Source organism: Erythranthe guttata, chromosome 7, assembly GCF_056151865.1.
Source record: "Erythranthe guttata isolate IM_541 chromosome 7, IM_541, whole genome shotgun sequence".
In the NCBI taxonomy this organism is placed as follows: domain Eukaryota; kingdom Viridiplantae; phylum Streptophyta; class Magnoliopsida; order Lamiales; family Phrymaceae; genus Erythranthe; species Erythranthe guttata.
This window is the reverse complement of record NC_142539.1, coordinates 13842571-13868969: the sequence shown is the minus strand read 5'-3', so window position 1 is coordinate 13868969 and position 26399 is coordinate 13842571. Positions and strand designations below refer to the sequence as shown.

At 34.0% G+C, this 26399-nt stretch overlaps 4 protein-coding genes across 4 annotated transcripts; 1 reads left to right on the top strand and 3 right to left on the bottom strand.

Annotated features, from left to right (window-relative positions):
* Positions 1-4694: 4694 nt before the first annotated feature.
* On the bottom strand, positions 4695-5727 carry LOC105953860 (uncharacterized). Its single transcript, XM_088820339.1, has 2 exons — positions 5263-5727; positions 4695-5087 (listed from the first exon to the last, which is right to left on the bottom strand). The coding sequence occupies exons 1-2, from the start codon at positions 5725-5727 to the stop codon at positions 4695-4697; spliced, it is 858 nt and encodes a 285-aa protein (XP_088676465.1).
* Positions 5728-8324: 2597 nt separating this feature from the next.
* On the top strand, positions 8325-10824 carry LOC105973149 (uncharacterized). Its single transcript, XM_088820338.1, has 6 exons — positions 8325-8430; positions 8616-8712; positions 9261-9390; positions 9479-9633; positions 9725-9786; positions 10031-10824. Exons 1-6 carry the CDS (start codon positions 8325-8327, stop codon positions 10822-10824), a joined length of 1344 nt encoding a protein of 447 aa, XP_088676464.1.
* Positions 10825-14041: 3217 nt separating this feature from the next.
* On the bottom strand, positions 14042-15100 carry LOC105953861 (putative F-box/kelch-repeat protein At1g12870). Its single transcript, XM_012977541.2, has one exon. The coding sequence runs from the start codon at positions 15098-15100 to the stop codon at positions 14042-14044; it is 1059 nt and encodes a 352-aa protein (XP_012832995.2).
* Positions 15101-19971: 4871 nt separating this feature from the next.
* LOC148769762 (uncharacterized) lies at positions 19972-20929 on the bottom strand. The gene is made up of 2 exons (XM_088820337.1): positions 20376-20929; positions 19972-20343 (listed from the first exon to the last, which is right to left on the bottom strand). Exons 1-2 carry the CDS (start codon positions 20838-20840, stop codon positions 19972-19974), a joined length of 837 nt encoding a protein of 278 aa, XP_088676463.1. The 5' UTR covers positions 20841-20929.
* Positions 20930-26399: the final 5470 nt, after the last annotated feature.

Genomic DNA, 26399 nt, shown 5'->3' with positions numbered 1-26399 from the left:
TGATTTCACATTTTGATCTCAATGTTCATAAAAAACACATTTGGTCCCTCATAATTCAAAAATTCAACACTTTTAGTCATTTTCGTCAATTTTTCGGTAGTACTAACGGAATCAAGCTTGTGCCCATCACTGCCTTAACTGACGTATTAACGTTAAATTGACGGAAAATTACAAAAAATGTTGAATTATTGTAACATGAGGGACCAAATGTGTTTTTTGTTAACATGTAGGACCAAATAAGAAATCGGTGCAAACTTGAGGGGTGTAAACTGTAATATTCCCGACAAATTTTCATTTTAATGTGCAAGCCTTATAATGTCTTTAAGTTAGGAAAATTTATAGTTTTCACCCATTAAGTTGTCAACAATTTCATATTTGGTCCCATATGTTTAAAAAATACACATTTGGTCCTGCGTGTTTTAATATTTTGACATTTTTGGTCATTTTCCTCGAATTACTTCCGTCAGCTACGGTAGTGATGAGCACACGTTTGATTCCGCTAGTTTTGACGGAAATTTGAAGGAAATAATACTTTACCCCCTGTAATTTGACCCGTTTTGAACTTTGTCATCTTAATAAAAAAAAAAGTTGCACTTCTGCACCTGAACACATTATTTTGTTACTGATTGGCATTTATACTTTATTTATTTTGACCGGAATTCAAAACATGTGCATTGGATATGACTATTTTAAGGGCAAAGTGGTATTTTCAAATTAAATTATGTTAAAAGTCCTAAATTCTTCTCATTTTCTTCCTACTTTCCCTCCATTTATTCTCTTCTATTCTTCCTCCATTTTATTTATCCCAATCAGCCTTAACCCCTTTCCCGTCAAAATCAACTCCAAATGATCACCAGAATATATAAAACCGGTGAAATTGTTCGAATCCAACTCAAGAGCTACCAATGGGATGGGGCCGACCAACTCGGCGTTGAGGAGGCGTCGGCGATGAGCGAGTTTGTGCGGGTTTGTTCTAACACGGCGTTGAGGAGACAAAATGACCCCTGTGATTTATGGTCAACTTTGAAGAAACTAACGCTGTCACTTTTAATGTGCAATTACTTCTTTGTCCACCAATTACTCTCTCTCTCTCTTCTTTTTCATTTTCTTCTCACCATTTTTTCTTTCTTCCTTTTCTTTTCACATCCTTTTCTTTTCACAGTTCTCTCTTCTCTCCGCTTTTTCTCTCCTCTTATACTCTCTTTTGCATCAAATCCCAGATTATCAAGGTAGAAATTGCGAGCTTTAGCTCATTCTTTTTTCTTCAAAAATTCAGATTAACCCTTGTTTGTCTTATAGCAAAATTCATCGAGCAAAACTCATCGAGTTTTCATGTTTTCCCATTAAAATTCAATCAAATATCATAATTGATCATCCACTGTTTTAGTTATGTTCTGGAAACCCAAAAGGAAAATATTAAAACATAGAAGAAATTTCTAAAATCCTAGAAATCCCTTATTTTGGTGCAAAAATTGTTGTAGCAGTGCTTGTTCTTCGTGCCATCAATCTCTTGCTCTTTGCCGATTCAGTGCTCCGCAAATCCAAAGGTCTTTTTGTTGTTTGGTTTGCAATAATCTGTACTTCCTGCAGCGCGGCGTTGTTTAGTTGTTGTTGTTGTTGTATTCCCATGGTATTTTTGTCATTTCACATTTTTAGTACATTTCTCGAATTTAATTTTATCTAGATGAAATTGTAAGAATAAAGTTGTATCTTATCTTATATATAAAAGAAAGAAACGCTAGGGCAACCCTAAGAAACCCTAATGTCATATTTGTAATTGTTTTTCAATTTTTATCAAATTTTTATCTCCTTAATATTATTTTATATATTATTTTCGAATTTTATCATATTTGTATCCCCTAAATATTATTTTTTATTTTTATGAGATTTTTGTCTCCTAAATATTATTTTTTTATTTTTATCAAATTTTTATCTCCTAAATATTATTAAAAATAATATTTTTTTAATTTTATCAATTTCATATCTCCTAACTATAATTTTAAATATAATTTTCAAATTTTAGCAAATTTTTATCTCCTAAATATTATTTTTGAATTTTATCAAAGTTATATCTCCTAAATAATATTTTAAATATTTTTTTTGAGTTTTATCATGTTTTTATTAGTTTCTTATCTCCTAAATATTAATTTTGTTTTTTATCAGATTATTGTCTCCTAAACATTATTTTCGATTTTTATCAATTTTTTATATCTTAAATATTATTTTAAATAATAATTTTGATTTTAATCATATTTTATCTCCTAAATATTATTCTAATTATTATTTTCGTATTTTATCAACTTTTATCTCAGTAACATTATTTGAAATATTATTTTCGATTTTTATCCAATTTTTATCTTCTAACTATTATTTTAAATTTTATTTTCGATTTTTATCAGATTTTTATCTCCTAAATATTATTTTTTGATTGTTTTATCAAATTTTTATCTCCTAAATATTATTTTAAATATTATTATCGATTTTCATCAAATTCTCCTAGATATTATTTATAATAATCTGATTTTCGATTTTTACAGAAAAGGGTAAATAAATCTGATTTTCATCCCTAGCGAATTTTGTGACATCGTTTTACATAATGTCTGCAACATTTGAATTTTATTTATTCCCTACCTAAGGCTTCTTCTTTTGGTAACCCGACTTTAGATTTTGTTTTTTATCTTCTTCATCCTATTGACTGTGTGGCAATTAGTTTACATCTTTTTCCATCATGGCTTATAGGTAATTTCATTTTGTTAAATTATGTGTTTCATTAATTTATACCAAAGTTTTCAAATTTTATGTATAGCAATTATTTCATTTTATATGTTATAGGACATGTTATTGGACATGTTATTGAAATGGATGATTTGAGAGAATTAACCAAAAATGGGCGGAGCCACAAGCTATTGGAAGTTGACCTTCAAGACTTATTGTTTGTATGCGATATTTAATTTATTGTTTATATTTATTTTTGTTTCTAAATTTTCCAATTGTTAATTCCAGTGGCAAAAACAGCCTGAAAATGAGGCAGTGGAGAAGGGGTTAGTTCCGATGCAAGATGTATAGATGACATTTTATGTTGTCGATAGTTTAGTTTTGATTATGTTAACTAAGTTATTAAATCTAATTACTTTTAAGCTCAACATGAAAGACATAGTTGATGATTTTATTCCTGGTTCAAATTTTCAATCTACTGGTATTAGCTGATTCAATTCATTTGGAAAATTATTCAACAGTAAAGTTATTTCCTTTTTTTTGTGTAGTATACTTAATGATGTTCCAGTATAATAGAATTTTGATCACACGTTTGTTCATATTCTTACAACATCAAAACAATTACTAGTTGGGGTTAAATTAATAATATAGGTAAAATAAAAAGGGGGTTAATGTGATAAGAATGGTAACACAGATGAATATAAGCAAGGTAAAGAAGAAGAAAGAGTTGAGAGGAAGAAGACTGTATTTCCTATCTATTTTCCAACGTACAAACATTATGGCTATATTGCCTTACATTGATAGAGGTTAATTAACTTACTAATACTAATAATAAGGATAATGCTATTAACTACTTAGAGCAACTCCAACGGGAGATATCAAAATGGAGCATTAAATATTCATTTGATACTTGATATAATACTTTGATACTTCTTGAAAAAAAATTCACTCCAACCACAAGTATCAAATAGATTTTCAAATTTTAAATATATGAATAATTATATTTTTAAATGCCACGTGTCAAATAGTGATAGGCTAATTGGGTGGTTATATTTTTGATACCTTATTTTCCAGGGATTATTTTTGCACCTCCGGGTGGTTGAGTATCAAAATAATTCTCCATTTAATGCCTCCATTGGAGGAGGATTTTTTTAATTTTAGAGCATCAAAGTGGTAGTTTTTTAGTTTGATACCTCATTTAATGCCTCCATTGGAGTTGCTCTTAATACATGTCTCTATTAACTTCCAAAGAACTAAATTGGAGACAAAACAACTGCCATTTAAGGATTATCACATATCATAATGTTCATTGTCACGTGCCTCACACGCAACTTTTCCGTCCAAACTAACGGCAATTTTAAACGGTTGACAAAAATTATAAAAAAAATTGGTTATTTGAGACCAATTTTGTGGCGGAAAGAGTTTAAGGACCAAAATCGAAAATGGTGTATAATATAGGGATCAAAACTGTAATTATCCTTAAAATATTTTAAAGGGCCAATATTGTCATGAATATTAAATTAAAAAATAGGACAAAAAACAGCATAATGCATGCATTTCACTAATCTGCTAGTAATTGATCGTTTGTACCATCCCATGATTTTGAACCTCAATTAAGAAAAGGATTCGAACCACTGGAAAATCAGAGATTGTCTTGGGATTTGTTAATCCATCTGAAATAAAATTTTGAAGTTCTGCCACAGACTTTTAAGTCACCGTTGCAACGAATTCCTTAGTGTAGGTATGATCGTGCAATTTCTTTTTTTTTTTTGTTTTTTTTTTTGGGGCGACAAAGCGCAAAAAAGGGCAAAGTGCACTTATTCCTTAAACTAACTTATGCTAAAATAACTACAATCTATCTCTGTTAAGTGTTTTCCAAAGAAGAATGTAATCATCATAAATAAAAAAAACTAGCAAGTGCTAGTCAAATAAGTTTGGAGAAATTAAATAAAAACCAGGGAAGTACATTCTTCTTGAAGTTACGTACGTATCGAAACAAGGTTCCCTTTGTACTCAACAACCTTGACACGATCGTGCTTCTTCCGCGGAATCTCAATGTTTCTTATTTCTCGAGTGGCATAATCGTAAAAAACAAAGTGCGTCTTTCCCTCACGATCAATACACCTCAAAAAAATCCCATGATTCTCCCATGTAGCAACCGGCTTCGACAATTGCGAAAAAGGTCCAATGGAGGGCAATTTGGTCCATTCCCCTTGCATCCCAGAAACATTCAACACCCATCTCCCCAAAAGTTTACCTCCTAAAATCGGGTAACTAAATAGGACAAGTGAGTTATCATTAACAAAAATCTTGATTTTCTCCTTTTTCCCGTCGAGCGCACCGTCGTAAAACAACCCGGAAATCGAGCTTTTCTAAATCGGCGGTTGTTGAAGTCGAACGACAATACACACATAAAACGAGCACTATTGTACGGTTGCGTTTCCACTAGCCAAAAGCAAAAGGATCCATTCTTGCATGTCCCGATTGCTTTCTTGATAGTCAAGTCGTCAAGATGATGCTTACATTTACTCCACGGTTTTTTATTACCGAAATATAGATCCACACGTAGCCTCTCGATCCTATGCCACCTGTACAAGACAGCAATTGCACCACAACTAATTCATTGTCCCTATCGTTGAAACCGAACCCAATGCTGCGGAGAATATACCATGTGTGTATCGGAAGCTCGATAATTTCCATTTTAACAGCAGAAAGGTCGAATATGGCGATTCTTTGCGTCGCGTAAACGTTGTAGATGCAGATTAGATCTTTAACTGGTCCCGAGATTTTCGGACAACATATTTCGCCGCTGTCGACTGGCCATTTGTGAAGAAAATCGGAATTAAGGTTCAATTCACGACCCGATTCGACGTACAATTTTGCGAAAATCGGCATGGAAATAATGGTGTTCCATGATTTTTGTACTGTCTTGAATCTGAAGAGAGATTTCACTGGGAGACGCAATAGTATTTCCATGACAACATCTTCGTTGTCTGAAAATCGAGGATTCATTGGTAGAGTAGATTTATTTCTCAACGAGCATAACAAATTGTTTGTGAATTCAGAGCTAACCTAATTACACAGAAATAGAAAATCTGACGGAATCTTGAATTTAGGAATTTTGAGGCAGTATCTTATCTTATTAACAAAAGAAAGGTTCCTGGAGAAACCCTAGAAAACCCTAAGGTCAATTTTTCCCGCTCATTTGGAGGATATCTTATAATGGAATTAAATTTAATATTCTAATTCAATTTTTTTTTTCATATTATTAAATTTTGTATAATCTAATAATTAAACACCTAATTAAATATTATTTTCTACTATTTCTTTAACTAATCTCCTAAATATTGGCATAATTCTAAATTAACTTTCCGTATAATCTAATAATTAAACACATAATTAAATATTAATTTCTACTAATCCTTTAACTAATCTTCTAATATTTAATTTTCTAATCCAATTTTTTTCATATTATTAAATTTCGTATAATCTAATAATTAAACACGTAATTAAATATTAATTTCTACTAATTCTTTAACTAATCTCCTAAATATTGGCATAATTCTAAATTAATTTTTCCTATAATCTAATAATTAAACACGTAGTTAAATAACACAAGTTTAAATTAGTTTTCTAATATCTGTTTTCACTAATCTCCTAAATATTGATACAAACACTATTAATTGGAAGATAATTGTACCGGTAATTCGTCTATGGTTAGTGCCAGATAGGTGGAGAAAAACAGAAACGGGTAGCATTGAAATGGTTTTTTTGGATGAGAAGGTGATGTTTTTATTTTTCCGGATTCTTTTCTATTTATTTATTTTTATTTTTGTTTTATATTCCCAATATTTAGGAGCTAACTATTTTATTGATTTTGTAACAGGCCAGGGTATGCGTATTCATGCTACCATAAAAAAGAATCTCATTATGAAATTTAAGGAATTGGTGAAATTAAAGAAGGCGAAACTTATATGTTTCAAAATTTCTTGGTGGGTGATTCAAATTTACCATTTCGAGTATCTACGTACAAATTTAAGCTCAATTTTGTCGGAATGACTGTAGTTACTAATTTAGTAGCCGAATATATTCAGACAACCAACTTCAAGTTCGTTTCTTTCGACACAATAAAGAAGAATGTGGATGATTTAGTTTTCTAATATCTGTTTTCACTAATCTCCTAAATATTGATACAAACACTATTAATTGGAAGATAATTGTACCGGTAATTCGTCTATGGTTAGTGCCAGATAGGTGGAGAAAAACAGAAACGGGTAGCATTGAAATGGTTTTTTTGGATGAGAAGGTGATGTTTTTATTTTTCCGGATTCTTTTCTATTTATTTATTTTTATTTTTGTTTTATATTCCCAATATTTAGGAGCTAACTATTTTATTGATTTTGTAACAGGGTATGCGTATTCATGCTACCATAAAAAAGAATCTCATTATGAAATTTAAGGAATTGGTGAAATTAAAGAAGGCGAAACTTATATGTTTCAAAATTTCTTGGTGGGTGATTCAAATTTACCATTTTGAGTATCTACGTACAAATTTAAGCTCAATTTTGTCGGAATGACTGTAGTTACTAATTTAGTAGCCGAATATATTCCGACAACCAACTTCAAGTTCGTTTCTTTCGACACAATAAAGAAGAATGTGGATGATTTAGTTTTCTAATATCTGTTTTCACTAATCTCCTAAATATTGATACAAACACTATTAATTGGAAGATAATTGTACCGGTAATTCGTCTATGGTTAGTGCCAGATAGGTGGAGAAAAACAGAAACGGGTAGCATTGAAATGGTTTTTTTGGATGAGAAGGTGATGTTTTTATTTTTCCGGATTCTTTTCTATTTATTTATTTTTATTTTTGTTTTATATTCCCAATATTTAGGAGCTAACTATTTTATTGATTTTGTAACAGGGTATGCGTATTCATGCTACCATAAAAAAGAATCTCATTATGAAATTTAAGGAATTGGTGAAATTAAAGAAGGCGAAACTTATATGTTTCAAAATTTCTTGGTGGGTGATTCAAATTTACCATTTCGAGTATCTACGTACAAATTTAAGCTCAATTTTGTCGGAATGACTGTAGTTACTAATTTAGTAGCCGAATATATTCCGACAACCAACTTCAAGTTCGTTTCTTTCGACACAATAAAGAAGAATGTGGATGATTTAGTTTTCTAATATCTGTTTTCACTAATCTCCTAAATATTGATACAAACACTATTAATTGGAAGATAATTGTACCGGTAATTCGTCTATGGTTAGTGCCAGATAGGTGGAGAAAAACAGAAACGGGTAGCATTGAAATGGTTTTTTTGGATGAGAAGGTGATGTTTTTATTTTTCCGGATTCTTTTCTATTTATTTATTTTTATTTTTGTTTTATATTCCCAATATTTAGGAGCTAACTATTTTATTGATTTTGTAACAGGGTATGCGTATTCATGCTACCATAAAAAAGAATCTCATTATGAAATTTAAGGAATTGGTGAAATTAAAGAAGGCGAAACTTATATGTTTCAAAATTTCTTGGTGGGTGATTCAAATTTACCATTTCGAGTATCTACGTACAAATTTAAGCTCAATTTTGTCGGAATGACTGTAGTTACTAATTTAGTAGCCGAATATATTCCGACAACCAACTTCAAGTTCGTTTCTTTCGACACAATAAAGAAGAATGTGGATGAATATTTACTATTTGGTACGCAATTGTTTCATATAACTTAGTTTGGTAAATGTTTGTTATGTCTTAGCGTTAATCACTAATATATTTGTGTCGTCTGTATCACAAGGGTTATGTAGAAATCCTCAGTAATCAAAATAATGTTGCAATTTGATTCAGTATATAACTCTGGTACATTTGATTTAATTTATTTATTTGTACAGATGTAATTGGTCATGTGGTAGAGAAGGGGCATATAAAGGAGATCACTACAAAAGGAGAGAAAAGCAAACTTTTGGATGTTATTCTGCAAGATTTAGAGTAATTTAAATATTATATATTTTTTTTTACAATTTTTATATGGATTTATTCTTATAATATTTTTAGTAATTTATTTTACATTACAGGAAAAATACAATTAAATGTACTTTATGGGAAGCATTTGCTGAACAAATGTGATGCATATGTAACGAATACTGACCAAAATGGACTGTGGTCATACTTCAGTGTTTCAGGGCTAAAACTTATTGTGGTGCGTGTTAATATTTACATACCCTAATATTGATGCATATTTAGGAATTTGTTAAAATATTAATGCATATTTTTGTATATTAATTCGCCTAAAATCATACTTAGGAAGCACGAGTTTGTCAAATGTTCGACATGGATCACAACTACTGATCGAACCGAATTTGAAAGAAGTTTTAGACTACAGGTATATGTACTAACATTTGATCATTCAACTTTTAATATATATATATATATATATATATATATATATATATATATATATATATATATATATATATATATATATAACCTTGAGTATAATCAATCGTTATATATTTTAATACCTGTAAATTTTACAGGCTTGCATTGAGCGAAGAAGTCTATGTCCCATCAGTTAGTCAATTATCGTCCCAACTTTCTTTGCCTCGATCGTACGATCCACTTCAGGCAGATAGAATGACCATTGATGAGTGCGTTGAGAGTACAAAGGTACGTTGATTCGTCGAACATATATCTGATATATTCTTAATTAAACAAATATAATTCTTAAGAATCGATTGTTGTATATATATTGTAGGTATGTGTTGGATCCGTACTGGCGAAAATTCTGGAAATCGAGTCGGCAGCTAATTGGTGGTATGCTTCATGTAAAAATTGTGTGAGGAAGGTCGAACCTGTCTCAAAGAAATATTGGTGCGAAGAGTGTGACGGGTTTGTTCCTGTTGTACCAAGGTAATTATACTTTGATTTGGTAATATTTTACGAAAACCATCATTCCTCTTGGTATTCGAAATTTGTATGTAAAATATATATTTTTGTACAGGTTCAGAGTTCAAGTGAGTGTCATTGATAGTACTGGATCGACTTCATTCGTAATGTTTGATCGTAAATGCAATTAATTGGAAAAAAGTGCTTCAGAACACCTAGGTGGTGCATCAAACAAGGTATTATTGATGTAATAAGTTATGTACATTTAAATCCACATTAGGCTAATAACCATTTTATTTTTTTGTAGGGAAACCATAACTACGGATGTCCTACAGAGATTAACGCTTTGATTGATAAGGAAATTCTATTCCAAATAGAAATCAGTTCCCGAAATATTAAGTATTGGGGATGGCACCAACAGGTGATCCCAATGACGGGGTGGTCAGCATTGAAATCCCTGATGACTTACTCATAAAAGAGTCAGCTGGTCCACTTGCTTCAATTGTAAATGAGACATACCCATCATTTTTAGAGAATATGGATGATATCAGTTATTTGCAACACAGGGCCATACTGGCTCCGACAAATGAGATTGTTGACGTGGTAAACGATTACATGCTATCGTTGGTTCCTAAGGAAATGAAGACATATCTCAGTTTTTATAGTACATGTTCAGCAAACGGAAGCATTGACAGACCTGATGATATTCATACGCCCGAGTTTTTGAATACCGTTAAATCTTCTGGTCTTCCAAATCACGAATTAAAACTAAAAGAAGGTGTTCCTGTCATGTTGTTGAGAAATATAGACCAATCTTCAGGTTTGTGCAATGGCACCCGACTGTCAATCACAAGATTAGGAAATCGAGTCTTGGAAGCGAAAATTATATCAGGAACCAACATTGGTCATAAGGTGTTTATTCCACGATTGACTCTAACGCCATCCGATAACAGGATTCCTTTTAAATTCTTGCGTCGACAATTTCCTATCACTCTTTCGTTTGCAATGACGGTAAATAAAAGTCAAGGCCAATCTCTTCAACACGTGGGTATATATCTTCAGAAATCAGTGTTTTCACATGGACAATTATATGTTGCTATCTCAAGAGTTACGAGTCGAAGAGGCTTGAAGATACTTATTTGTAACAGCGACGGGAACACCTCAAATACTACTACAAACGTCGTTTATAAAGAAGTTTTTCAAAATCTGAACTAAGTAAGTTATTTATATATTTGGTTAAATTTATATATGGATTATTTGTCTTCAAAGTTTTATAAATGAGCTTTGTAACATTTATTTTCAATTTATAAAAAAATTATTTTTTCTTTCATTTTGTCCTACGCTGCAGGTGACATATGCTCAAGAGTTGAAAACAACTACTCTGTTGGTGGCCGGATTAATTCTTTGGTGGATAGAGTTTTATACTTTTATTAGATTTTCCAGTAAAATATTTAATATATAGTTTTTATTAGATTTTTCAGTTAAATAGTCAATACATTTTTATTTTTGTTTGTTTTAATGATTGTTATGTTTGTTTGTTCAATCCCGTGCATCGCACGGGTCAAGTTACTAGTGGAATGCAAAATTAGGGTTTGCATAATACGGCCCATATGCCCATAATTATATATATACTGAGATTTTTATATTTTTTTTTATATTTCTTTTTTCTATTTTTTTTTCTATTCTTTTTTATATTTTTATTTGTTTTCTAGTGTTAGTTATTATAAAGTACCCACATTTTTTTTTCTTTTTTGCACCAAAAGGCGAAATCCCTCGCCACCAGGGCCCCCATCCCTTGGCCTGACAAGGATTGACGGAGGATGTTTTATTTCTTTTTTATGATAATGGAGAGGACGCATCCAATGATATAGGTGCAATTCACTCTCACTCTCGTGCAATAACTCGCAAAACCACACTAAGGTAACAATATATGACCTATTATTAGAGTTCGATTCTTCTACCAGCATGGGTAGATCAACTGGTTTTGGCGTAGTAAATTAGTACAACGTCAACGTCCTAAGATCAAAGGTGTATCCATGGGTATGGTTGGCATGCCCCCTCCCCCCCCCCCCCCCCCCCCCCCCCCCCCCCCCCTCCCCCCTCCAAATTTTTTTTTATGTATTAGTTAATACACTTTTGGCCCCCAAAATTTTCAATTTTATACACTTTAGTCTACAAAACCAAAAAAAAAAATTCTCTTAATTCACCCTCATATTCTAGCCTTCCGAAGAAAAAACCCCTGGGTCCACCCGTCCCTAGGATCGAGTACTTCCTTCATCAAAACCTAACATGGCAAGGGATGAGGGTCCTGAGGATGAAGGATTTCGCCTTTTGGTACAAGTTTGATCATTATCGACATGATTTGGCTAAACAAATACTGCAGGGTACATTTAAGTCGAACAACTATGTACTTTAAATTATTTGCTTACAAAAGTCGAGTTCGACTCAAATAATTTTTTAGTAAGACCATTAACCGTAGCAAAGTGTACCAAATTCGTAGTAAAAATGTACATTTTGTTACGGCTTGTTGCCGTAGTAAAAAAAATTGTAATACAAAACCATTTTTTTACCAGTGCTTGCATATACCTTAACTTGATTTCTTGATAACCATGTTGTTCAGATCAAGATCATGAATATTCAATTGTCTCCAACATTTTTTGCTACCATAATACTATCATCGAATTCATTCCTATGATTATTGAAACCGAATCCGATGTTGCGTACAATTAGTGTATCTAAATATCTATTGCATATTGGATATATACGTCGGGTGAATTATCATATTTTTCGTGGTTGAAAGATTGAATAGACCGACTCTTTCGAGCGCGTAAACATTGTAGATGCAGATTAGATCTTTAACTGGTCCACAAATTTTGGGACGAAATATTTCCTCGCTGTGATGGGGCAGGTATTTTACAAAATCAGCATCAAGGTTCAATTCTCGACAGGATTTGATGTTCAATTTTCTGAAAATCAATGGGTTAAATGCCTATCGATCGGGGGTTAGACAACCCCCCGATTAGGGAAAATTACAGTTTATGTCCCTAAAATTTACCACTAAAATGATTTATGTCCTCAAACTTTTTCATCCACGAAATATGTCCTCAAACTTGCCACTTTTTAACAATTTATGTTCTGCCGCCAACTCCTTCAGTCAACTTGGACGGAAATATCACGTGTGGCACACGTGATGTCGATCTAGCTATTTAATGTCGATCTGGCTGAGACCCCGAGATGATGTAGCCGAAAAAAATGACGTGGAGTGACATGTGGCCGAAAAAAATAACGTGGAGTGACATGTGGTTCTCTCCCTCTGTTTCAATTCAAAATTCCCAATTTGTCATTAAAATCTCAAATTTCTCATTCCCCTGTTTAATTGAACCGTATACAGTAACCTTAACCCCCAAATTATACTCATAGTCTACAATGCAACATATAATGTGAATGAAATCGAAACTATCACCTCCCGAATTTCCAAAACGAAGTTCAAAGATATCAACTTTGAAGAAACTTACCAAAATCGAAAATTGCTGCTCTATTGCGATGTTCCAGCTCTACAAATGTTTGAAATTTGCGAAATTATGGTTAGGCAATCTTGTTGCGGAATTTCACCCCAAATCGATGCTTCGTACGAGGAGTTTAGGAGGTACGGTTTATGCATTCGGTTCAATGAAATATGGGGAATGAGAAATTGGGATTTTAAATTTGAAAGAGGGAAATAACCATGTGTCACCTACGTTTTTTTTTTGCCACATCATCTCAGTGTGTCAAGCATCTCGGACGGCCAGATCGACATCACTTGATATTTCCATCCAAGTTGACTGACGGAGTTGACGGAAAAACATAAATTGTTAAAAAGTAGCAAGTTTGAGGACATATTTCGTGGATGAAAAAGTTTGAGGACATAAATCGTTTTAGTGATAAAGTTTAGGGACATAAACTGTAATTTTCCCCCCCGATTACAACATCAGATTTAAACATTATGCATCCAATTAGAACATCATATCTATGACAACAGGAGTGAAAGTCAGACGGAATGTATCGGAATTAGTCTTTTTCTTATCTTTTTTACTCGTAGTACGAAACTACTTCCAACAAATTCCAAATTTTTTGTAATGTAGAAAATCTATTCCGATTCCAAAAGTATCGATAATTTCATAGTTTCAGAAAATTTGGAAATCAATGGACAAAGGAAATAAACTAATTAATTCTTTTTGTATATATGAATGGAAAATAACATTGATACACCCTGGAAATAGTAACCATTTGATGACTTCTAAATGAGATCATAAGTGCACAACAATATGAATCGAAAAATTATGTACTATAATTTAACACTACTAACACGATAAATTTCGATTAAAATTTGAATTATATATATTGAATGTTTAAAATCCATATCAAGTGAATAATTAAGAATCCATCACAAAATCTATTTTTGTATACCTAGTGAAAATAGGGTTCCCTTGTACTCAATAAGCTTAACATGATCATGCTTCTTCTGAGGAATCTCAATATTTCTTACTTCTCGAGTCGAATAATCGTAAAAAGCTAAGTACTTTCCGTCGTGACAATACTTCAAAACAAGACCGTAATTCTCCCACAAAGCCACCGGCTTCGACACTTGCAAAAGTGGTCCAATGGGGGGCAATTTCGTCCATTTCTCCTTTTCTCCAAAAGGAGAGAAAACCCATCTCTCCAAAACATAATCATCTTCTAAAGTCGGGTAAGTGAATAGGGCAAGCGAGTTACCCTCAACAAAAACCTCGATTCTCTCTTGCTTGATCACGTCTAATCCGGGATAATACAGACGCGGTGGAAGCGGGGTTTTCCGGAAGATGAAGTCGTTAAAGTCGAACGACAGTATATACATTAATCGACCATACTCTTGTACCAGCCAATGACAAAGGGATCCATTCCTGCACGACCCGATTTCTTTCTTGATAACTACGTTGCTGAGATAATGCTCAAATTTTCTCCAAGAATTTTGCTTTACGGAATATAAATCGACACGGACACGATAATTGCTTTGAAAATCTCTTATTAGTTCATAAGACATCAATCGCACCACAACGAATTCATTCGCCTTACTGTTGAAACCGAGTCCTACATTGCGCACAAGTGTTCGATCCAAATGGATTTCGAATATTGGATACCTCGGGAGAACTATCTCGGTTTTCGCGCGAGAAAGATCGACCAGCGCGATTCCTTGAGTTGAAATTAACACTCCGTAGATGCAGATAAGATCGTTGACGGGTCCGGCGATTCTCGGAGAGCATGTCTCGGTGCTGTTGTCGGAGAGTTTTTGAAGAAAATCGGAATCAAGATTCAATTCTCGAAGGGATTTGGTGTACAGTTTATTGAAAATCGGCGAGGTGATGATTTTGTTCCATGATTTTTGTACTGTTTTGAATCGGAGGAGAGAGTTCACCGGCAGGCGCAATAGTATATCCATGACAAGGTCTTCGTTGTCTGCAAGCCGACAAGACATTGATATATCGATCGGTAGATTTGTTTGTCACAAATAGAGAAACTTTTATTGCAATAGAATGAATATATAGAAAACTATTACACGGAGACCAAAGGGAACAAGAATCAATGGAAACCTATTTACACGGAGAATAAATAAGGTTGATACTTAGGGTTTTTGGGGAACTTGGTTATATGGTTCACCCTTACTAGAACTTTTATGCAACGATAACTCTTGTATGTAAATAAGGAAAATTGTAGTTTTGGTCATATATGTTGGCCTATTTATGTATTTAATCCTCTAACTTGTCATGTTTCAGTTTTAGATGCAATAACTTTGCAAATATAATATTTTTAGTCCTATGTTGCGTGATTTTTAATTTTATGACGCGGCAAATAAACTTGACGCATTTTACTTATATGGACGATTGAGAATTGATAAATTCGACATATAATTTATTATTGGTAGAACTTTAATTATGTGAGACGACACATCTATAAACCAAATTAGAGGAGCATTTATAATTTTTAAGTGTCCATATAAATAAATTTATGCGATTTGTTAGGTCCATCATTAAACGACGGCTAAAATTCAATGTTCGAGTGAAATAGGACTACAAATACTAACTTTGCATAATTATTGTATGTAAAATTGAAATAGAACAACTTATAGAACTAAATCCCTAAAGAGATCACCAAATTATAGGACCAAAATTATAATTTCTCCCTATGTAAAATAAACATTATTTAAAAAATATTAATTAAATTATTTGCATGAATTTATCCGTTATATGAAAGAATATAACTGGAGAAGGAGATAAGGATCGTCTCTTAATATATTTCTAGCAATTCTCCCACGCGATTGTAAAAAGAAAGAAAATTTAAATATGTGATAATTAAATTGTATTAAATAAATCCACATAGGATATAAGAGAGAGAAAGAGTAAGAAATATAATATTCGAACGGATTAGAATTTTGCTAGCGAATTTGCAAATCTGATTTGTTATGAAGGTCATTAGGGAAAAAAAACTGGAAAATAGGAAATGTTAAAAAAATATAAATATGCCATTAGGGTTTCTTAGGTTGCCCAAGCGTTCTTACTTTTATATATAAGATTGATAGATGAACAAATGGCAAACAGTCCCGTGAAAAGAGACTTAAATGCACATAAGTTCAGACAAAAAAAGGGGAAAATTACAGTTTATGTCCCTAAACTTTACCACTAAAACGATTTATGTCCTCAAACATTTCAATCCACGAAATATGTCCTCAAACTTGCCACTTTTGATCACTTTATGTTCTGCCGTTAACGTTGGCAGCTAACTTCGACGGAAATAGCACGCGTGACTCACGTGACGTCTATTTGGCCGTTAAATGTGGAGTTGTACAACACCCAGTGCCTACTTGGCCAACGAAACGTGATGTGGAGCGACACGTCATTCTCCTCCCCTATTTCTATTCTAAAATCCCTAATTCTCCATATCCCCAATAAACCCGTAAATCCAATCCCTAAAACCCCATTTCGAATCCTTCAATTGAGGTGAAATTCGAAAATAGCAGAATCGCCTTCTCAAGTTTATGAATGTCCGAGTAGTTAAAGCGTCACAATTGCAAAACAATTTTCGATTTGGTAAGTTTCCTTTGGTAATTAGTCTACTTGTAGTGTTGATTTCACCTCAATGTTTTCGATTTCACCTCAATGTAGCATAAAATATGAGTAAAGGATCTAATTATGGCTGTCGGAGCTCATCCTCAACGAGCTCTGATGCTCATTCAACATTTTACACAATCAATTGTAAATGTGGATTTCGTTTGCCAGTGATTACGTCATGGACGCCAGACAATCCAGGGAGAAGATACCAAGCTTGCCCAAATTAAATTATGGGGTAAAATGCTTTCCTTTAATTTGTTCATTACTGTATATTGAATTTGTTATTTCAAGCTTGCCCAAATTATGGGGTAAAATGCGTTCTTTTGATTCAAGTTTTGGGATTCGTTACAGAAACCAACCTACTGTGGTGTATTCAAGTGGTTGGATCCTGAAATATGTGGTAGATCCAAGATGATATCCCCGAACTGCTTAGGAGAGTGAACAAACTAGAGGGTGAATTATCTTGCTTCAAAGAGAAAGAAGAAATATTGAACCAAGTTGAAGGTGAAGTGGCTTGTTACAAAGAAAAAGAAGAAAAATTGAACAAGCTAGAAGGTGAACTTGCAAAGGAAAGAATGATTATTCAGAAAAGAGCCAAGAAACTGGAGGGTTTGATTGCAATGTACAATAAGAGCATGAAGTTGCAAGTTGGAGTCTTTATGGTCATACTTCTGTTCATTGCCATATATTTCATGAAAATTGGCATAGAAATGGGGTCTATATAATGTTTTGGTTGTATGTGGATGTTGTTTGTAATGTTTTGTTTATGGTTAATTTTCAGTTGTTAGAAGTTCTTGTAATGATGGATTTGGTAATTTGGTTGTAGTTCTTGAATTTGGTAGTAGTTCTTATATGATCAATTTTCAGTTGTTAGTAGTTCTTGTAATGGTGAATTTGGTAATTTGGTAATAATTCTTGAATTTGGTGAATTTGGTAGGGATTCTTGTATTGGTCATTTCATTTGCTAGCTATTATGTTGGTTTCCATCAAGTACCTTGTATGTATTGATCAATTATGGAACTTATATATACATAATTCAAAAACAGAAGCTTATTCATTAACTTGAAATTCAAATATCAAACATTCAATAACTTGAAATTGTCATCAAACATCCCATACAAACCAACTGAGTTCAAATCCAAACAAATCAAAACATCTCATACAAAACATCTCATACAAACCAACTGTGTTCAAATCCTAACAAACCATTGTTAAGTATATATTTTTATACTTTATCGTACCTTTTTATTTGAGCTTTTGGTGTGATTTAACGATAAATGGTGGTTCAAAGGTTGATTTATTGTATTTTAGGTATAAATTGAAGAATTGGAAAAGTTTGAGGTCAAAACTGCAAATTTGGAGAAAATATGGGCCAAAAGTGAAATAATCAAAAATATGCTGAAATTGGCTGAAAACAGGCCCGCACGGCCGTGCCAAAATTAGCCTATTTTTGGCACGGCCGTGCCAAATGCTGAATTTGGGCAGAAGGTTTCGGCAATTCTCGCGCGGCCGTGCGAGAATTGCACTGATTTTCGCGCGGCCGTGCCAAATCACGCTGGAGGCAATTTTGGACTTTTAAACACACAAGGAAACCTAGAATCATCTACCAAGTTGGGACATCTATTTAAGCCCAAACCAAGCACGAATCAAAGGAGAACTTTGGACACAACCTTGGAGCGAGAGGAGCGAGAGAACGAAGAATCGAAGACGGAGAATTGACAAATCTTCATCACAATTCCTCTTTCGTCTATCTTTTCTTAATCTATTTCTTTTTATATTTTATGATGTTTTTCGTAGAGAACATGCGTAGCTAAGTTTTTAATCTAGGATTTTGTCGGAACCCTATGTGGGGATGGTGAACCCGTTTTCTTGAGATTATGCAATTATGATTTTATGATTATTTCTTCTACTTGATATGATTGTTAGTGCATGAACTTGATCAATTTATGTGCTTTATCTGTGATTATTGGGATTGACTCGACAGAGCTATTTTGATAATTAGACGGTAAGTAGAAGAGCCTTCGAGTAGTTTTCAGCGGATGAGTGTGTCAATTGCATGTGGTGTCGTAGACATACAGATATCACCTTAGGTAGCCATTTACGAGACTTGTTAGTTAATGTTTTATTCATAATTTGTTTGCATAGACATATAGTGAACCGTTTATGAATAATAGACTCATAATACACGCGACAGCGGGTTATGAGTAAATTAGTGTCTCGGGTTAATAATCATGAATCATATATTTCATAATTGAGGGGTTTTGGGTGAGCAATTCTTACATAGGAGGAAGATAAAATCCTAGGTCCGTTTTAATTGATATTTTCTCGTGTTATTTGCTTTCTTAATTAGTTTAGTTGTTTATTTGATTTAATTTGACAAACTTGCGTAGGCTGGATAAAAATCATAGTTGTTAGAATTTGGTACTTAGGATTAGGTAATTTGAGTATTCCCTGTGGGATCGACATCCGACTCTCACGAGTCCACTTTTACTACTTGTTTGCGATACGTGCACTTGCGTGTTAGATATTTAGCACCCAACAACCATCAAACATTAAACAACATCAAACTAGCTAACAAACATACAAAATAACAAAAATACAATCTTGATCAAACTTGATTACTTCTTCATCTTGGAGGCTGATTTGGAACCTGCAGGGCCTGACTTAGAAGATGGCTTGGAATTTGTGATGGATGCAGAGGCTGACTTAGAAGAACTTGCACCAATTTCAGAGCCTGAGTTTCCCTTAAGTTGATTGGCCACTGATGATGCCAAATTGGATAGTGTTATGAAATTAACACCTCCTTTCACAATCACTGGAGCCTGAATTGTTGGAGAAGATTGACTTGGCTGTAATTAATAAAAAAAAATATAAATTAATATAAATACTTATTAAAAAAACATAATCATGAATATATTAATTTAAATACCTTAAAGGATCCAATTATGTTCCTTCTGTCTGTTACTGTCATTTTCTTATGAGGTCTTCTAACCTGCAATTTTGAACAAATAGCTTGCATAACTCAAATTTTATATATTATATACATTGAGATACTGAAATTAAAAAAATAATACAATTATAAACCTGAAATTTTTCTTTATTTTTTGCAGTATGAATTGGTGGTTGTGGTAGTTGTGGAGTTGAAACTGAAGCTTGAGTTGAAGCTTCAACTTCATTCCTTTGGTTTCCTTGCTCGGACTCATACCAGCACCCTTGCTCCCTTCTTGAACCTGTGAAAACTTCATGTTTTTGCATGTTTTAGAGTTGTGGTTTGTGTCCCACATGTTCTGCACTTGTTTGATCTTTTAACTCCAACCAGCCTATGAAGATTTTTTGCAACAGGTGGCTCATCTGCTTCTCTCCTCCTAATTCTTTGAGGCCTACCTACTTTCTCTGTGTAATTGGGTGGCAATGGAGGCTCTATTGTACTGGCAGGCCACAATTCAGGTCCATTTAAAGGAAATATAGGAGTTTCATAGCATTTCAGATAGGTCTCCACTTTGTAACAATTGTGCACATAAGATTCAGGATCTTCATTTCTGCACCAGATAGCAGAACATGCATGTTTACAAGGGATTCCAGTGAGATCCCATTTCTTACAGCTGCATCTCCTCTCTCTAACATCAACACAGTGCTCTCTCTAACATCAACACTGTGCTGAGTTGAAGGTCTCATAATTTGGAAATTCCACTCATCTGACCTTATTGGAATGCACTCTCCAGCTTCTTTCATTGTCTTCACCAACACTTGCTTAATCTTAGGACAGAGAGGACCATCCCACTTAAGTGTTTTTTCTCTATTTATCTGAATTCTTGTCATCAAAAGATTTCTAATAGATTCAAGCAAAGAGATAATTGGTTTTTCTCTTGCATCCAGTATGAAACTATTGAAACATTCACACATATTATTCAACAAAATATCACACTTGGGGTAGGTAGTGAAATGAGACATATACCAGTTTTGTGGAGGTTTTTTGGCTAGCCAAATATAGGCATTTTCATCTATCTCCTTCAACTCTTGCATTCTCCTCTGAAATTCCTCAACTCTACCCCTTGCTGCAGCCCATAATGCTGATTTGATGGCCAATCCAGTGAAACCATCCCTTTTCATGTTACTGTGAAGATGCCTCACACAGTACCTATTTTCAGCAGTTGGGAACAAGGTTTCAAAGGCTGGAATCAAGCCCTTTTGCTTGTCAGACATGAATGTCCGTGTGTGTTCATTTTCACTAAAGTTGAGATCAATATTCAGCATATTCGAAAATCACATCCAACTCTCCTTTGTCTCACTCTCAACTATTGCATATGTAATTGGATGGATGTTATTGTTTGGATCTAATCCAACTGCACTAAGCAAGACTACTAATTAATATTAAAAAAACATAAATATGCCATTAGGGTTTCTTAGGTTGCCCAAGTGTTTCTTACTTTTATATATAAGATTGATATATGGACAAATGGCAAATAGTCCGATGACAAGGGACTTAAATGCACATAAATTCAGACAAAAAACAGTCTTGCAAATAAACCCATCCCCATGTCTTTTGTCGAAAATACCCCTTATAATATAATTTTCATCAATTCCATCAATTATACTCTAACTTCATCAATATTGCACATTCACCCTAAATTTGAACAAATATATCACATTAACCCCATTTTCATAATTTTTTGAAAAAATATTTTTTTTAGAAAATAATTTTGTTTTGAATTTTTTTTTCCGGCCAGATTTCGTCGTTGATCGCACGGTTCTCTGGCGTAGACATTTTTTTAAAACTTTTTTTTCCTCTCTAAATTACCGTGTTAACAACAAAATTATTGTTTGAGAGAATAATATTGAATCCCAAAACAATAATATTATTGTCCCATTACGGTCGGAGACAGTAATATTACGGTCGAAGACAGCAAAATTGCAGGCCAAGACGAAAAAATTAATTAATACAGTAAAATTATTGTCTCGAACAGTTAAATTACTGTCTCTGACGGTAATATTACTGTCGGAGACAGTAATATTAATGAAAATAATATTTTTTAAGAAAAAAAAATTAAGAGAGAGAGAGAATGTTCGGTATTTCTTATTTTGGCTTAAATATCTCAAATGACTAAAATTCACATATATATTCGGGGTGATTACAAATAAACCCATCAATGAGTACTTATTCATAAAGAGATCCAGACAAAAAAACTCATTTACAAATAAGTCCACATATGGTCCAGATTTTTGTAAAAGACTAAAATAGCCCCTCATACTTAATATTCTCCAATTTCATCCTTAATTTAATTTAACCTCAATTTGACTCCAAATTTCCCAGATTATTCAATTTTAACCCCAAAACTCTTTTTTTTTCAAATTTTTTTTTGTTTTTCAAAAAACGTTTTTTTGTCGCCGGATTCCGGCGTTGACTTTTCGATTTTTTTTTCTTCCGGATTTTTTTGCCGGTTTCCGACGTTCTTTTTTTTTTTTTTTTTTCTGTAACATTTTTTTTTTCCGTTTAAACAGCCATATTGTTGTGATTGACAGTAATATTAACTAAATTACTGTTAAACAGAGTAAAATTAACTAAACTACAGTTTAACACAACAATATTGCTATATTAATCTCTAGCACAGTAATATTAACACACCAAAACTTATTATTATTGTGTAATAGAGTAATATTACTATGTTGTCCGTTCAACAAATGTAAACATAATAAAAAGCCAAAAGAATTAATATTACTGTGAGTGACAGTAATATTACTATAACAACAGTAATATTACAATAATAGACAGTAATATTATTACGTTACTCCGTGAATAACTCAAACAAACAAAAAAATCCAAACAAAATAATAATATTGATGTAGTTGACAACAATATTACTATAACAACAGTAATATTACCGTCAACCACAGTAATATTATTGTGTTTACAGTAATATTACAATAATAGACAGTAATATTATTACGTTACTCCGTGAATAACTCAAACAAAACAAAAAACCCAAAAAAAATAATAATATTGATGTTGTTGACAGTAATATTATTGTGTTTACAGTTATTTTACTGTCAACGATAGTAATATAATTACGTTGACTTGTCAACAAATCAAACAAAATAAAAATAAAAAATAACAAAAAATAAAAAATAATAATATTGCGTTAATTTACTGTCAACGGCAGAACAATTACATAAATGTATTGTCAACGGCAGTACAATTACGTTAATTAACTATCATTGACAGTATAATTATGTTAATTTACTGTCAGTGACAGCACAATTACGGCCAACGTTAAGCGGCGGACGTAAAAAAAAATTAAAAAAAATAATCAAAAAGTCAACGCCGGAATCCGGCAGCAAAAAAAAAAGTTTTTGAAAAAAAAAGTCAAAATTGAATTTTTGTGGTCAAAATTGGATTTTTGTGGACAAAATTAATTAAATTGGGGTTACAATTAAGAATTAGGTATAAAGGGTTGAGGGTAATATTGGCATATACATGAATGTTTCCTTTATTTATAATAAATATTAAAGGAATGGTCTTATTGGTGAAAGATATATAGCCCCTAAACCTAGAATAATAAATATGCTTGATTGCGGAATTATGCACAAAAACCCCTATATATTATTCAATAGATTACAGGTGGAAATAAAATTGTAATTGCACAAGAAAACATTAATTAATGCCTTAATATTTTTGTAAGCTCAACCAGAAAATATGATTAGTTGATACGTTTTATAATTAAAAGATAATTCAAGGATGCAAAGTGACTTTGGCCTAAACTAAATTAGAGTTGTGTAGAAATGATCGAATGCCAAAATTAAACCACAATAGAAGACTTCACTATTTTCAAGTCAATGACGCTACGGTTTCCGCGCATTTATTCGGTTATGTGTTCGGCAATTAGTACTGCTTTTCAGACAAAGACCAAGACTTCACTTTTCTTTTTCTTTTAATTTTTTTTTTTTTTTTTTTTTTTTTTTTTTTTTTTTTTTTAATAATTTGTCTCTCTGTTGACCAAGACCAAGACCATGCGAACTCAGTCAAATTTTGAATAAAGAGAATCAAAATTTGGCTAGTTGATATATACTAAATCTTTTACTTCACACCAAATCTCGACTAGCACAGTCCTAATCCACAATACTATATATTTGTAATTGTTATTATTATTTTTATCTCCTATCATCCAGTCTATTTTCTCTAATTCTTCTTTGCTTCATTTATTTAATGATCAATTCATATTATGACAATTAAGTTTATATATTTTTTATCGAATGGGTTTGTATTATTAAATTTGTATAAACATTAATGTTGTTACTGATACCACTAATAAATTTACTCTAATTGTTATTCTCATGTATTAAACTAATCATTAATTTCTCTTTTGAAATGTTATCCCGTGCATCGCACGGAGAAAATGCTAGTATATATATATATATATATATGATGATGCTAAAATATAGCTCACCTAAGGGATATGGAAAAATGAGTTGGGAGAGCAAAGCGGATCAGTAGCTCGACAACTCGATGATCCTGAGGTCCCTACAAAATAAGCACACGTGAACTAAGCCGGGGGTTGATCCGGCGGAAACCCCTCCGACGCTCAAGTCAGATGTACGGATCGTAGAGAGAATAGAGAGAATAACTCGTGGTGGATTATCAATAATGAGGTACCTTTACAAATGAATAAAACTTCTATTTATATGTCGTTGATTGAGTTGGGCTTATTTTGTTGGGTCCAAGCCTTACTTTGAAGGTGCTTGGGTTTTCGTGTAATGGGCCCGAATACTTTCGTGTATTGGGCCTAATTATTAAATAAATTGGGGTCCATTGGGTCGGCCCAATTAGGTATATCATTAAGCCCCCCAACTCTCGATTCGAGACGGAGACTTGTGTAGAGGGACCCGGGTCGTGTCGAGAGTTAATTGCGTCGAATTGTTTCCGTTGGTGGTGAATTAATTCCTTAATTTGAATAAGGAATAATTGTATTTATTTGGCAGCGAGGTATATATTTAAGGGTTTTAAATAATATACCAGGGGCCAAATAAATATACTCCTTTTGTGGTGGAAAGAATTTACTTCAACTCGTGCGTAATAGATATGGGTATGTATCTTTAACCTTAGGTCTTCTTCTGCTTTCTGTTCTTTTATTTTATATCGGTAGAGTAGAAATTTTTTCGCTTTTCAACCGGATAAAAATATATCATGTCGAACCCGAGTAAGTCAAATTCTTTGCGTATTAAACTTCGAGATCCGGTCGAGGGGGGCGAGAAAACGTTTGGTACGGTGGGTATGGAACGCGATAAACTTGTACTATCGGGTGTAGAAATTGGATCTGCAGTAGGAAATTCACGAGGTGAAAATAAAAGGGGGGTTGTAACAGGCTTGGCTTCTGGCGTTGGCTCGAGCCAATTAGCCGGGCGGATGCGTGTGAGAGAGGGCGCGCACTTCGAGGCGGGTGGGGAGCCGAGCCGAGCCGTTGATGTGGAGGCTGGCCCGGATTCCGAGAAGGGGAGGGAGAGAGAAAGCAGGCCACGTGGGCCTGCTGCTACCGGTCGTGCGTCAGACGTGGGGGCACGCGCGCGCGGGATTGGTCCGTGTCCCGACGCGCGCGTGGTGGCAGGTGGTGTGGGCAATGCTGACGCGCGCGCGCTGCCCAATGAAGGGGCGCGTGCGCGCGCGTCGATGGAGAGCGGGAGAGTTGGTGACGCGCGCGCGCTGCCATCTGAGGGCGCGCGTGAGCGCGCGTCATCGGGGGGTGACAGAGCGCGTGGGAGCGCGTGGCTGGCTGGGAAAGACACACGTGGCCCTGCTGTACTGGAGGACGCGCGCGCGCGTGAAGCAGCCCCTTTTGGGGTAGCGCGCGCGCGTGCGGGCGCGTGTAGCTCTCGTTTTCGGCCCGATTTGGGCGAGCGGGTCGGGCGAAATAAGGAGCAAATTTTCGATGAAGATGATGTGACTGTTCGGGGTTCCGTAAGGCGAGAAATCATTGAATCTTGGGGTGACGATGTCGAAACGAGTGGTAATGTTAATATTCGCTCTAACGTTGTTGAAGATGGTTCTAGTAGACGTCGTCGTGTCGTGGATTTTGGGAGCGATAGTGATGATTCGCATCAAGCTCCTTTGGCGAGTGATTTGGCGGTGTCCAATAGTGAAGTTGAGCTGACAGATGATGAGGAGGAGGAAGATGATATTCCGCCAGGTGATATTGAGATTGATAAGAGGAAGCAGAAGAAAATTAAGCCGATTAATTTGGACTTAGTTGATTTTGATAGTTTGTTGACGGAAGAGCATCTGCACTCTATTCGTCGTTTATCTGGAGCGCCAAGTAACGTTGAGTTGTTGTTGCCTCAGAAGGGTGATCGTTTGTATTCGCCACCCGATGGATTTCATACGGTGTTTTTAGGTTACTTGACGTGTACATCTCAGATTACACCGCATCCGACCTTGTTGAAGGTTTGTGAGGAATTCAAGATTGGGTATAGTCAGCTAACGCCCAGTGCTGTTCTGATTTTCCAGGCGTTTCATTTTAGGGTGGCTCGAGTAGGTCTGCCTGTGTCTGTGAGTTTATTTAAGGCGTTATTTACGTTACATCGGCCCAATAAGATGCCTTTCTTTTGCTTTCATCCTCGTGTTCATTACCAATTCGTGAAGAGTGTGAAGCTTTCATTGGAGAAATGGAAGAACTATTTTTT

What these genes read in the sequence shown, in the direction of transcription:
- LOC105953860 (XM_088820339.1), bottom strand. Translation starts at nt 5,727, where the DNA reads ATGAATCCTCGATTTTCAGACAACGAAGATGTTGTCATGGAAATACTA. An exon ending in ACGTGTGGATCTATATTTCG is followed by an intron (nt 5,088 to 5,262) that starts GTAATAAAAAAC and finishes CCGCCGATTTAG; the next exon opens with AAAAGCTCGATTTCCGGGTT.
- LOC105973149 (XM_088820338.1), top strand. Translation starts at nt 8,325, where the DNA reads ATGACTGTAGTTACTAATTTAGTAGCCGAATATATTCCGACAACCAAC. An exon ending in AGTGCGTTGAGAGTACAAAG is followed by an intron (nt 9,391 to 9,478) that starts GTACGTTGATTC and finishes TATATATTGTAG; the next exon opens with GTATGTGTTGGATCCGTACT. An exon ending in TTTGTTCCTGTTGTACCAAG is followed by an intron (nt 9,634 to 9,724) that starts GTAATTATACTT and finishes ATTTTTGTACAG; the next exon opens with GTTCAGAGTTCAAGTGAGTG.
- LOC105953861 (XM_012977541.2), bottom strand. Translation starts at nt 15,100, where the DNA reads ATGTCTTGTCGGCTTGCAGACAACGAAGACCTTGTCATGGATATACTA.
- LOC148769762 (XM_088820337.1), bottom strand. Translation starts at nt 20,840, where the DNA reads ATGAAAAGGGATGGTTTCACTGGATTGGCCATCAAATCAGCATTATGG. An exon ending in CAACTCAGCACAGTGTTGAT is followed by an intron (nt 20,344 to 20,375) that starts GTTAGAGAGAGC and finishes GATGTTAGAGAG; the next exon opens with AGGAGATGCAGCTGTAAGAA.